The sequence below is a fragment of the Macaca fascicularis genome, chromosome 15 (assembly GCF_037993035.2).
Source record: "Macaca fascicularis isolate 582-1 chromosome 15, T2T-MFA8v1.1".
NCBI classification, from domain to species: Eukaryota; Metazoa; Chordata; class Mammalia; order Primates; family Cercopithecidae; genus Macaca; species Macaca fascicularis.
The window spans coordinates 108070092-108083319 of record NC_088389.1 but is presented as its reverse complement, the minus strand read 5'-3'; the positions used below and the strand labels follow the sequence as shown (position 1 = coordinate 108083319).

The window sequence follows — 13228 nt, the reverse complement described above, 5'->3', positions numbered from 1 at the left end:
CCTCTACTCTTAGGTTTAATTCTGACAAAAGCAAAACTGGAGGAGCTTAGCAACAGAGAAAATATGCACTTTTTTTTCTTTTTTTTATAAAAAGGTCAACATGGAAACACACTTTCATGTGGTTTGAAACGTGTGGTTTGATTCAATTTAAGTTCAGCAGAGCAAAAAGCATTTTGGGAGAAACTACTGAGAATAAACAATGTGTTTTAGTCATCAGAGAGAAATCAGAAGCATTAAGTAGATTTGGTCAGCAAGAAATAACAATTACAATATAGCATGCTGTTTATTTTAGCTTTTACAACAAAGCAAGGGTTTTAGGAGCCTGAGAAGAATTTCACAACCATTGACTATACAGAGTCTTCAATTCCAAAAACAGTTTATAATAACTTGGTGGCACATACAACATGCATTGAATACTCTGTATTATTCAGTATCTAAATAGGATCCTGCATCATTCTCTTCATAGTTCACAATCATACATTCATTCCCTTTTACCTGAAACAATCCATTAATATTAAGGTGCAAAGATCTTGGACAAAAATCAAGAAAGAAAACCTCATGTCCTTATTTTTACTAATGTATAGCTGATGATTTCTGTGATAAGCTGTAAATTTAGAAGAGTGACTCTCATTTGAATAACTGTAGAGAAAGCAAACCAGAAATTCTCAATCTGTTGGCAACAGGACAGCTTATTGGGCTAGATTTCAGGGTACATACACTTATGAGAAGGACTGTCTGTTGGAAGCATAATTCACTGTATCTAAGATGTTGGGAATTTTGTATATTCCATGTTAACAGTGAATGGAAAGTAGGCATTGTTAAGGCTTTAGATATTCTCCTTTAATATTAGCAGTCTATTAAAAACATGACTTGGATAAACCAAGTAGATCTCATGAAATACGCTTGAGGAAATATTTCAAAGTCCCTAAAGTTCTCAGAGACTTCCTTTTTTGAGTAGCATACTAATTTCTTTAAGTTTTCTTAAGGGGAGGCTTCAATCTATGTTATAAATTGTATTTTAAAAGATTGTTTTAAATAATCATACTATGCATTTTAAGTATAATTCAAACCTATCCTTTATATTAAAAATAAGGAAAATAATATCAAAATATTTGTCTATAAAAAGAACTTCATGATTCTAAAGAAACCACCACCAAAGTTCTCTTGATACCACTAAGGCAATGTTTGATTTGATTGTTTACCCATCACTCAGGGAGTCTGAAATAAGCATGATGGAAGTTCAAAATGTGAACTAGAAACATTAAACTTGGCTCCATGTGAAGATGAATTACAGGCAGCCTCTCCACCTTTACAGAGAAAAACTTGGAGCAAATATTTAAGATTCATAATTTTTTCTTCTTTTACAAAATAATTATAATTATAAATAGATGCATGATTCAAGTTAGAAAACCAGGTAATTGCTGAAGAGTTGAAATATTTTAATCACATAGCTGTTTTACCTGATTCTGTTTTTTGTTTTTTTTTTTTTTAATCATCCAAAATACAGGGTACTTGAAATTATTTCTGTAATATGCTTCCCAAACAGGTTTTGAAAGGTACAGTCTAGGAGCTGTAATTCCTTATTGCTGTGTGTCTTCAGGCAGTGTTCTCTGTCAGAGGCTCGGAGAAGGTTCTCTTGCTTCTTCTAGCTTTGTAAGGATCCACTGCGGTGGGAAAATAAAGGAACATTTGCTTACTTCAGTGAACTTGCAATGAAACAAAATGTAATGAGGTTTAGAAGTTAGCTTTATAGTTTAGTTAGGTATATACTGACAGCCAATACATAAAATTCATCCTGCAAAAGAGATCATCCACTTCAATGGCCCAGATGACTCAGGGACAATGGTACTTGGTTTAATAGTAGGAATGCGGTTTTTCTAAGGTCTTTGGGTATTCATCTTCAGAATAAGTGAAATGAGCCAGCCTGAGAGAAAAACATTACTTCCAATCTGTGCTGATTTTATATCATGAACTTCCATGAATCCAGATATAGGATTCTACTAATGGAGTAGAAATAAGTACAATTCCAGAGAGGGTAGTAGAAGCGACATTCTTGAGCATTTTAGGTGCCTTTACAATATATTTTCTATTCTAAAATAATTTGAAATAACAAAAATAAAATGTAAATGTAATACACAAACTTTCTACCAGTAATGTCTATTATTATTGTGTATGTATGACAGATCAAGGCCACGGAGGTGATACAGGGCTTATTCTAATATACAAATATTTCACAGAGATGTTTGTGCCTCTTTAACTTAAGAAGAGCCTAGGTTCCTGAGCAAGATGGCCAAACAGGAACAGCTCCAGCCTCCAGCTTCCAGTGCGAGCGACACAGAAGACGGGTGATTTCTGCATTTTCAACTGAGGTACTGGGTTTATCTCACTGGGGAGTGCCGGACAATCAGTGCTGGTCAGCTGGTGCAGCCCGACAAGCGAGAGCTGAAGCAGGGCGAGGCATTGCCTCACCTGGGAAGCACAAGGGGGAAGGGAATCCCTTTTCCTAGCCAAGGGAAACTGAGACACACAACACCTGGAAAATTGGGTAACTCCCAACCTAATAGTGCACTTTACCAAGGGTCTTAGCAAACGGCACACCAGGAGATTGTATCCCACACCTGGTCCAGAGGGTCCCACGCCCATGGAGCCTCCCTCATTGCTAGCACAGCAGTCTGAGATCTAACTGCAAGGTGGCAGTGAGGCTGGGGGAGGGGCACCCGCCACTGCTAAGGCTTAAGTAGATAAAGCTGTGGGAAGCTTGAACTGGGTGGAGCCTACCGCAGCTCAAGGAGGCCTGCCTGCCTCTAAAGACTCCCCCTCTGGGGACAGGGCATAGCTAAACAAAAAACAGCAGAAACCTCTGCAGATGTAAATGACCCTGTCTGACAGCTTTGAAGAGAGCAGTGGGTCTCAGCACAGACGTTGAGATCTGAGAATGGACAGACTGCCTGGCTCAAGTGGGTCCCTGCCCCCTGAGTAGCCTAACTGGGAGACATCCCCAACTAGGTGCATACTGACACCTCACACGGCTGGTGTGAAACGAAGTTTCCAGAGCAAGAATCCGACAGCAACACTTGCTATTCAGCAATATTCTATCTTCTGCAGCCTCCACTGCTGATACCCAGGCAAACAGGGTCTGGAGTGGTCCTCAAGCAAACTCCAACAGATCTGCAGCTGAGCCTCCTGACTGTTAGAAGGAAAACTAACAAACAGAAAGGACACCCACACCAAAACCCCATCAGTATGTCACCAGCATCAAAGACCAAAGGCAGATAAAACCACAAAGATGGGGAAAACGCAGGGCAGAAAAGCTGGAAATTCAAAAAATCAGAGCGCATCTCCCCCTCCAAAGAAACGCAGCTCATCGCCAGCAACGGAACAAAGCTGTATGGAGAATGATTTTGACAAGTTGAGAGAAGAAGGCTTCAGTTGATCAAACTTCTCAGACCTAAAGGAGGAACTACGTAACCAGCACAAAGAAAGAAAAAATGTTAAGGGCAGCCAGAGAGAAAGGTTGGGTTACACACAAAGGGAAGCCCATCAGACTAACAGCAGATCTCTCAGCAGAAACTCTACAAGCCAGAAGAGAGTGGGGGCCAATATTCAACATTCTTAAAGAAAAGAATTTTCAACCCAGAATTTCATATCCAGCCAAACTAAGTTGCATAAGTGAAGGAGAAATAAAATCCTTTACAGACAAGCAAATGCTTAGAGATTTTGTCACCACCAGGCCTGCCCTTCAAGAGACCCTGAAAGGAAGCACTAACCATGGAAAGGAACAACCAGTACCAGCCATTGCAAAAACATGCCAAAATGTAAAGACCATCGATGCTAGGAAAAAACTACATCAACTAATGAGCAAAATAACCAGCTAATATCACAGTGACAGGATTAAGTTCACATATAACAATATTAACCTTAAATGTAAATGGACTAAATGGTCCAATTAAAAGATACAGACTGGCAAATTGGATAGAGTCAAGACCCATCAGTTTGCTGGATTCAGGAGACCCATCTCACATGCAGAGACACACATAGGCTCAAAATAAAGGGATGGAGGAAGATATACCAAGCAAATGGAAACCAAAAAAAGCAGGGGTTGCAATCCTAGTCTCTGATAAAACAGACTTTAAACCATCAAAGATCAAAAGCGACAAAGAAGGCCATTACATAATGGTAAAGGGATCAATTCAACAGGAAGTGCTAACTATCCTAAATATATATGCACCCAATATAGGAGCACCCAGATTCATAAAGCAAGTCCTTAGAGACTTACAAAGAGACTTAGACTCCCATACAATAATAATGGGAGACTTTAACACCCCACTGTCAACATTAGACAGATCAATGAGACAGAAAGTTAACAAGGATATCCAGGAATTGAACTCAACTCTGCACCAAGTGGACCTAATAGACATCTATAGAACTCTCCACCCTAAATCAACAGAATATACATTCTTCTCAGCACCACATCGCACTTATTCCAAAATTAACCACATAGTTGGAAGTAAAGCACTCCTCAGCAAATGTAAAAGAACAGAAATTATAACAAACTCTCTCAGACCACAGTGCAATCAAACTAGAACTCAGGACTAAGAAACTCAATCAAAACCGCTCAACTACATGGAAACTGAACAACCAGCTCCTGAATGACTACTGGGTACATAATGAAATGAAGGCAGAAATAAAGATGTTCTTTGAAATCAATGAGAACAAAGATACAACATACCAGAATCTCTGGGACACATTTAAAGCAGTGTGTAGAGGGAAATTTATAGCACTAAATGCCCACAAGAGAAAGCTGGAAAGATCTAAAACTGACACCCTAACATCACAATTAAAAGAACTAGAGAAGCAAGAGCACACATTCAAAAGCTAGCAGAAGGCAAGAAACAACTAAGATCAGAGCAGAGCTGAAGGAGATAGACACACAAAAAACCCTCCAAAAAAATCAATGAATCTAGGAGCTGGTTTTTTGAAAAGATCAACAAAATTGATAGACCACTAGCAAGACTAATAAAAAAGAAAAGAGAGAAGAATCAAATAGATGCAATAAAAAATGATAAAGGGAATATCACCACCGACTCCACAGAAATACAAGCTACCATCAGAGAATACTATAAACACCTCTATGCAAATAAACTAGAAAACCTAGAAGAAATGGATAAGTTCCTGGACACTTACACTCTCCCAAGACTAAACCAGGAAGAAGTTGAATCCCTGAATAGACCAATAGCAGGTTCTGAAATTGAGGCAATAATTAATAGCCTACCAACCAAAAAAAGTCCAGGACCAGATGGATTCACAGCCGAATTCTACCAAAGGTACAAGCAGGAGCTGGTGCCATTCCTTCTGAAACTATTCCAATCAACAGAAAAAGAGGGAATCCTCCCTAACTCATTTTATGAGGCCAACATCATCCTGATACCAAAGCCTGGCAGAGACACAACAAAAAAAAGAGAATTTTAGACCATATCCCTGATGAACATCGATGCAAAAATCCTCAATAAAATACTGGCAAACCGAATCTAGCAGCACATCAAAAAGCTTATCCACCATGATCAAGTGGGCTTCATCCCTGGGATGCAAGGCTGGTTCAACATACGCAAATCGATAAACAGAACCAAAGACAAAAACCACATGATTATCTCAATAGATGCAGAAAAGACCTTTGACAAAATTCAACGGCCCTTCATGCTAAAACTCTCAATAAATTCGGTATTGATGGAACGTATCTCAAAATAGTAAGAGCTATTTATGACAAACCTACAGCCAATATTATACTGAATGGGCAAAAACTGGAAGCATTTCCTTTGAAAACTGGCACAAGATAGGGATGCCCTCTCTCACCACTCCTATTCAACATAGTGTTGGAAGTTCTGGCTAGGGCAATCAGGCAAGAGAAAGAAAGGGCATTCAGTTAGGAAAAGAAGAAGTCAAATTGTCCCTGTTTGCAGATGACATGATTGTATATTTAGAAAACCCCATTGTCTCAGCCCAAAATCTCCTTAAGCTGATAAGCAACTTCAGCAAAGTTTCAGGATACAAAATTAATGTGCAAAAATCACAAGCATTTCTCAAAAGAAGACATTCATACAGCCAACAGACACATGAAAAAATGCTCATCATCACTGGCCATCAGAGAAATGCAAATCAAAACCACAATGAGATACCATCTCACACCAGTTAGAATGGCAATCATTAAAAAGTCAGGAAACAACAGGTGCTGGAGAGGATGTGGAGAAATAGGAACACTTTTACACTGTTGGTGGGATTGTAAACTAGTTCAACCATTATGGAAAACAGTATGGTGATTCCTCAAAGATCTAGAACTAGATGTACCATATGATCCAGCCATCCCATTACTGGGTATATACCCAAAGGATTATAAATCATGCTGCTATAAAGACACATGGACACGTATGTTTATTGCGGCACTATTCACAATAGCAAAGACTTGGAATCAACCCAAATGTCCATCAGTGACAGACTGGATTAAGAAAATGTGGCACATATACACCATGGCATACTATGCAGCCATCAAAAAGGATGAGTTTGTGTCCTTTGTAGGGACATGGATGCAGCTGGAAACCATCATTCTTAGCAAACTATCACAAGAACAGAAAACCAAACACCGCATGTTCTCACTCATAGGTGGGAACTGAACAATGAGATCACTTCGACTCGGGAAGGGGAACATCACACACCGGGGCCTATCATGGGGAGGGGGGAGGGGGGAGGGATTGCATTGGGAGTTATACCTGACGTAAATGACGAGTTCATGGGTGCTGACGAGTTGATGGGTGCAGCACACCAAATGGCACAAGTATACATATGTAACAAACCTGCACGTTATGCACATGTACCCTAGAACTTAAAGTATAATAATAATAATAAAAAAAAATCACAAGCATTCTTATACACCAGTAACAGACAAACAGCCAAATCATGAATGAACTCCCATTCACAATAGCTTCAAAGAGAATAAAATACCTAGGAATCCAACTTACAAGGGATATAAAGGACCTCTTCAAGGAGAACTACAAACCACTGCTCAGTGAAATAAAAAAGGACACAAACAAATGGAAGAACATACCATGCTCATGGATAGGAAGAATCAATATTGTGAAAATGGCCATACTGCCCAAGGTAATTTATAGATTCAATGCCATCCCCATTAACCTACCAATGACTTTCTTCACAGGATTGGAAAAGAACTGCTTTAAAGTTCATATGGAACCAAAAAAGAGCCTGCATTGCCAAGACAATCCTAAGCCAAAAGAGCAAAGCTGGAGGCATCACGCTACCTGACTTCAAACTATACTACAAGGCTACAGCAGCCAAAACAGCATGCTACTGGTACCAAAACAGAGATACAGACCAATGGAACAGAACACAGCCCTCAGAAATAATACCACACATCTACAGCCATCTGATATTTGACAAACCTGACAAAAACAAGAAATGGGGAAAGGATTCCCTATTTAATAAATGGTGCTGGGAAAATTGGCTAGCCATAAGTAGAAAGCTAAAGCTGGATCTTTTCCTTACTCCTTATACGAAAATTAATTCAAGATGGATTAGAGACTTAAATGTTAGACCTAATACCATAAAAACCCTAGAAGAAAACCTAGGTAGTACCATTCAGGACATATGCATGGGCAAGGACTTCATGTCTAAAACACCAAAAGCACCGGCAACAAAAGCCAAAATGACAAATGGGATCTAATTAAACTAAAGAGCTTCTGCACAGCAAAATAAGCTACCATCAGAGTGAACAGGCAACCTACAGAATGGGAGAAAATTTTTGCAATCTACTCATCTGACAAAGGGCTAATATCCAGAACCTACAAAGAACTCAAACAAATTTACAAGAAAAAAACAAACGACCCCATTAAAAAGTAGGCAAAGGATATGAACAGACATTTCTCAAAAGAAGACATTCATACAGCCAACAGACACACGAAGAAATGCTCATCATCACTGGCCATCAGAGAAATGCAAATCAAAACCACAATGAGATACCATCTCACACCAGTTAGAATGGCGATCATTAAAAAGTCAGAAATAACAGATGCTGGAGAGGATGTGAAGAAACAGGAACATTTTTACACTGTTGGTGGGATTGTAAACTAGTTCAACCATTGTGGAAAACAGTATGGCAATTCCTCAAGGATCTAGAACTAGAAATACCATAGGACCCAGCCATCCCATTACTGGGTATATACCCAAAGGATTATAAATCATGCTGCTATAAAGACACATGCACATGTATGTTTACTGAGGCACTATTCACAATAGCAAAGACTTGGAATCAACCCAAATGTCCATCAGTGACAGACTGGATTAAGAAAATGTGGCACATATACACCATGGAATACTATGCAGCCATAAAAAAGGATGAGTTTGTGTCCTTTGTAGGGACATGGATGCAGCTGGAAACCATCATTCTTAGCAAACTATCGCAAGAACAGAAAACCAAACACTGCATGTTCTCACTCATAGGTGGGAATTGAACAATGAGATCACTTGGACACGGGAAGGGGAACATCACACACTGGGGCCTATTGTGGGGAGGGGGGAAGAGGGAGGGAGGAGGGATGGCATTGGGAGTTATACCTGATGTAAATGACGAGTTGATGGGTGCAGCACACCCACATGGCACATGCATACATATGTAACAAACCTGCACATTGTGCACATGTACCCTAGAACCGAAAGTATAATTAAAAAAAAAAAAAACTGATTTAAGCCCCCCCCCCACCAAACAAAAGAAGAGCCTACTCAGATAGCCCTAAGATAGGGAAAGATAACTGAATCCAGTAGCCTTCTCTGGATGTCCAAGATTCTATAGTCAAGAAGGACAGAATCAGTATTCAAACTTGGATTTTCTGTCAGGCTTGGCTCCTTTTGGTCTGTGTCATGCTATGGCAATTTTTAAAAAAATCACGGTAGCTATGCAGCAGAAAAATCAACAATGTGGGGTTATACTTTCCTGCTGGAGCTGATGGATTAACACTAAAAATAATTTTTGTTTGTTGACTTTTTTAATTAAAAAATTATAGTTAGCATTTAAAGTAAGATGGAATATTCTGGTTTGAAAAGCAAGCGGGTATGCTGAATTGAATCCAGTAAAAAGAAAAAAAAAAAAAAGGGAAAATATTCCTGGTTACATATACTAAAATCTGTCAAAACACAAAAGCAAAACAAACAAAAATTCTGAAACAAAATGTATCTACCTTAAAAAATAGTGCACTTACATGGTTTTGGAGTGAGCAGCTCCTATCTTTTTAAATAAAAGATTTATTATATTTACCCTGGCATCCTCTGGGGTCTTGAAGTTAATTATTTTTCCAAACTCTCTGGCATGAAATACAGACTTCACTCGTTCCTATAAACAGAATATATTAATTCATTAAAAAGAAAATCTGGTTGTAAAAATCCATAAAGAAATGCCACAGGCCAGGCATGGTGGCTCACGCCTGTAATCTCAGCACTTTGGGAAGTTGAGGTGGGCAGATCATGAAGTCAGGAGATCGAGATTATCCTGGCTAACACGGTGAAACCCTGTCTCTACTAAAGATACAAAAAAATTAGCTGGGCGTGGTGGCAGGCGCTGTAGTCCCAGCTACTCGGGAGGCTGAGGCAGGAGAAAGGCGTGAACCCAGGAGGCGGAGCTTGCAGTGAGCTGATATCGTGCCACTGCACTCCAGCCTGGGCGACAGACTGAGACTCCATCTCAAAAAAAAGAAAGAAATGCCACAAAGCTTTATTACTGCATGCCTAAAGTATTCATCCACACAAATCATGCACTTTAAAAAAGACAAGAATGAAGAACCAAGAAGAATAAAAACCAATAGAAAAAAAGACTACATTCTATTAATAACACAACCATTATCACTAAACCTAAGTTAAAAAGCTGAAGGTGATATTTCAATTGCTAAAGCCATAAAGGGTTGACATAAAGGATGGGAAGGAGGTAAGTCGGGGAGTAGTGCCACTGTTTTTCCTCTCCACACACAGTTTTGTCTTATACAGTTATTATCTGGCCATAGAATCATGAGTGAATCCAGCTTAAAAATATACACACATGCTAGTCTAACATGTTCTATAAGTAATTCAACTATCCATGCAAATATGGACACTAGAAGAAATTAGCTTCTTCTAATTTAAAAAAAAAGGATAAGGCTGGGCGCAGTGGCTCATGTCTATAATCACAGCACTTTGGGAGGCTGAGGCAGGCAGATCGCTTGGACCCAGGAATTCAAGACCAGACTGGCCAACCTGGTGAAACACTATCTGTACTAAAAATACAAAAATTAGTCTGGCATGGTGGCACATGCCTGTAGTCCCAGCTACTCAGGAGGCTGAGGCAGGAGAATCACTTGAATCTGGGAGGCGGAGGTTGCAGTGAGCCAAGAGCGCCACTGCGCTCCAGCCTGGGCAACAGGGCGAGGGACTGTCTCAAAAAACAGAATGATTGCAGAATTGTAGATATGAGGTCTCATGAAGAGGTGGAAAGGGAAGAAATCAAAGAGATAAGAGAGTATTAATGTTAGAAAGGGAAAAATAAAAAGCCAGGAAAGCAATATGGACTGGAGTACAGGCTAATAGCCACTACCCATTATTTCATATGTGGGAAGGTGGGGTTCTGTTACTGAACATACAACGAGGGCCCAGGAATGTTATTATCAGTGCAATAGCACAGAAAGCACAGTTTTTCTTGGCCTAGTTTTTTTTTTTTTTCTTTAAGCCTGGGTAAGATAGCAGGTATTAAAGGAAAGCCATACCAAGAGAAGGTGACATCTATAAAAGAGGTAGAGCACTGTACAAATAAAAAGGACGATTTCAAAGCATTATTTTCAGTTCCAAGTTTTCAACAAATAAATCTATTCAACATACCTTTGCTTCAATGCGCAATCTTCTCCCATGAACAATGAATGGCTCTTTGGTAAACTCATCAAAGCTATACTGCCACTCACACGTGAGCTGTCCAAATGTTCCCTTTGTTACAAACAATACACCACTGCAAAAACAAAAACAAAAAAACAGAATTCGCTTTAAAATTGAGGCACTTATAGCCGATAACAACAGGATACGAATGAATCTCAAGTGCAAATGCAATATTCATCAACATAGACTATATTCTATATTCTTAATGAATTTAAAAGAACTGAGGGGCCGGGCGCACAGGCTCATGCCTGTAATCCCAGCACTTTGGGAGGCTGAGGCGGGCAAATCACAAGGTCAGGAGATCGAGACCAGCCTGGCTAACATGGTGAAACCCTGTCTCTACCAAAAATACAAAAAAATTAGCCGGGCATGGTGGTGGGAGCCTGTATAGTCCCAGCTACTCGGGAGGCTGAGGCAAGAGAATGGAGAACGGTGTGAATCCAGGAGGCAGAGCTTGCAGTGAGCTGACATCGCACCACTGCACTCGAGCCTGGGCGACAGAGAAAGACTCTGCCTCAAAATAAAATAAAATAAAATTTTAAAAAAGTAAAAAAATAAAAAATAAAAAGAACTGAAACCATAAAGTGTGTTCTCAGATCATAACAGAACTAAACTAGAAACCAAAACAAAAAGATAACAATAGTATTTATAAATGCTTAAAAGTAACACTTCCAAATAATCCAGGGGTCAAAGAATCTCAAAGGAAATTAGAAAATATTTTGAACAGAATGAGAATGAAAATACAACATAAAATTTGTGGGATGCAGCTAACATAATGCTCAATGGGAAATTTATAGCACAACATATTTAGAAAAACTGAAGCACTTATAAAATCAAATATGTAAGGCACGTCATAAGAAACAGGATACATTTACAGAACCAATTATCAGCCAGTATTTGGAGAAACTTTCATATAATTAATGCATTAGAATAAATACTTTCATTTCTAAGGCTCCATGTAATGTATTTCCCAATTACATCAGACAGAAGCTTTTCTAACCATGTTGAACAGAATCATCATACTGAGGGCCTTAGGATGTTCACAAGTAAAATCAAGTCCCATTACTGCCAATTTTAGAGGAAGACTTCAAAAAGCATCATTCTAATTTTTAAATAAATTCTTGTTTTCCCATTTTGAAGAAAGAAACCAAGAAATGAAAATACCTTCTGTCTATAAGAAGTCTATTTAATCCTTCCTTCAAATGTTTTTCTTCTTAATTTTTCTTTCTGATTGAAACATCAATAGTAGGTGCAACCAGAGATTTCTATTAAATTGAGTTAAAGAAACATCTGGCTCCTGGCTAGGATGGAAAAGGAGAAAGCTAGCCAGGATTTATATCTCTCACTTCCATCTTCTGTCCCTGTTCCCCTCCTTTACCAATCCTGGATTACAGGAGCTGATGGAGCAAACCCAGTGGTGCTCCAGGACATCTCCAACCATGCGAAAAATCACAGACAACTGGCCAATGTAGTAGCTATTCCCAGTCCTCATTCAAAGATCCTTTTATCCTCAAACCCGAAACTTGGAAAGGGAATCCCAAGTATAACCATCATGTTTTATTCAACTACAACTAATTCACTTCCCTTACTCTGTCAAGGCACTGTGGCCTCATCTAAAGGAGGTCCACGGCATTGAGGAAAAAAAAGCTTTTAAAATGTTGCAAGATTTGGAACCAAACTTTGCAACTGATTTTGCTTAATGCTGATTAGTTACTTTTCCTTTAGTCAATGGGAAAGTGAGTTACTAAAAACATGATGGAAAATTTTTATGAGCAAAAATGATTGCCAAAGCAATGTCTGCAATTACAAAACTCTAGAAACAAGTTACAGGTAAATTAGTACATATTCCTAAATAAATATTAGGCAGGAATTTACAAATTAAGAAAGATCTCCATATGTTGACATGTAATAACCTTCAAAATATAGATCTCAAGTGAAAAATTAACACTAAGTACATAATGCTATGTATAAGAAACTTTCATCTGCATTAAAATATGTGTGTATGTCTACCTGTAGAGGCACAGACTATTTCAAGAAGGATACAAACGAAACAAGTAAAAAATGGGCTGCCTCTTGGAACTATTATCTGGGGTGGAATGAAGACTTACTTTTTACAGGTATAATTTCTAATATTGTGGAAGTTTTCCACTTGGTGTTACTTTTTAAATAAGAAAATTAAAATAGGGCTATACATTTTAGATTCAGAAATTGAGATTACAACATTAAAAGTGACTGCTTCGTAGTCACCTTGAACCAACACAATGTTCATATAACT

At 38.8% G+C, this 13228-nt stretch overlaps 1 protein-coding gene across 4 annotated transcripts in view; it reads right to left on the bottom strand.

Annotated features, from left to right (window-relative positions):
• Positions 1 to 260: 260 nt before the first annotated feature.
• Positions 261 to 13228, bottom strand: part of VPS13A (vacuolar protein sorting 13 homolog A) — a 243045-nt gene continuing 230077 nt past the window's right edge. For all 4 annotated transcript variants that reach the window (XM_065530725.2, XM_005581971.5, XM_065530724.2 and 1 more), the window contains 3 exons: positions 10903 to 11026; positions 9317 to 9391; positions 261 to 1664 (listed from right to left, as the gene is read on the bottom strand). In XM_065530725.2, the coding sequence (XP_065386797.1) occupies positions 1614 to 1664; positions 9317 to 9391; positions 10903 to 11026 (250 nt within the window). In that variant the 3' untranslated portion in view covers positions 261 to 1613. The remainder of the gene's footprint in view (positions 1665 to 9316; positions 9392 to 10902; positions 11027 to 13228) is intronic.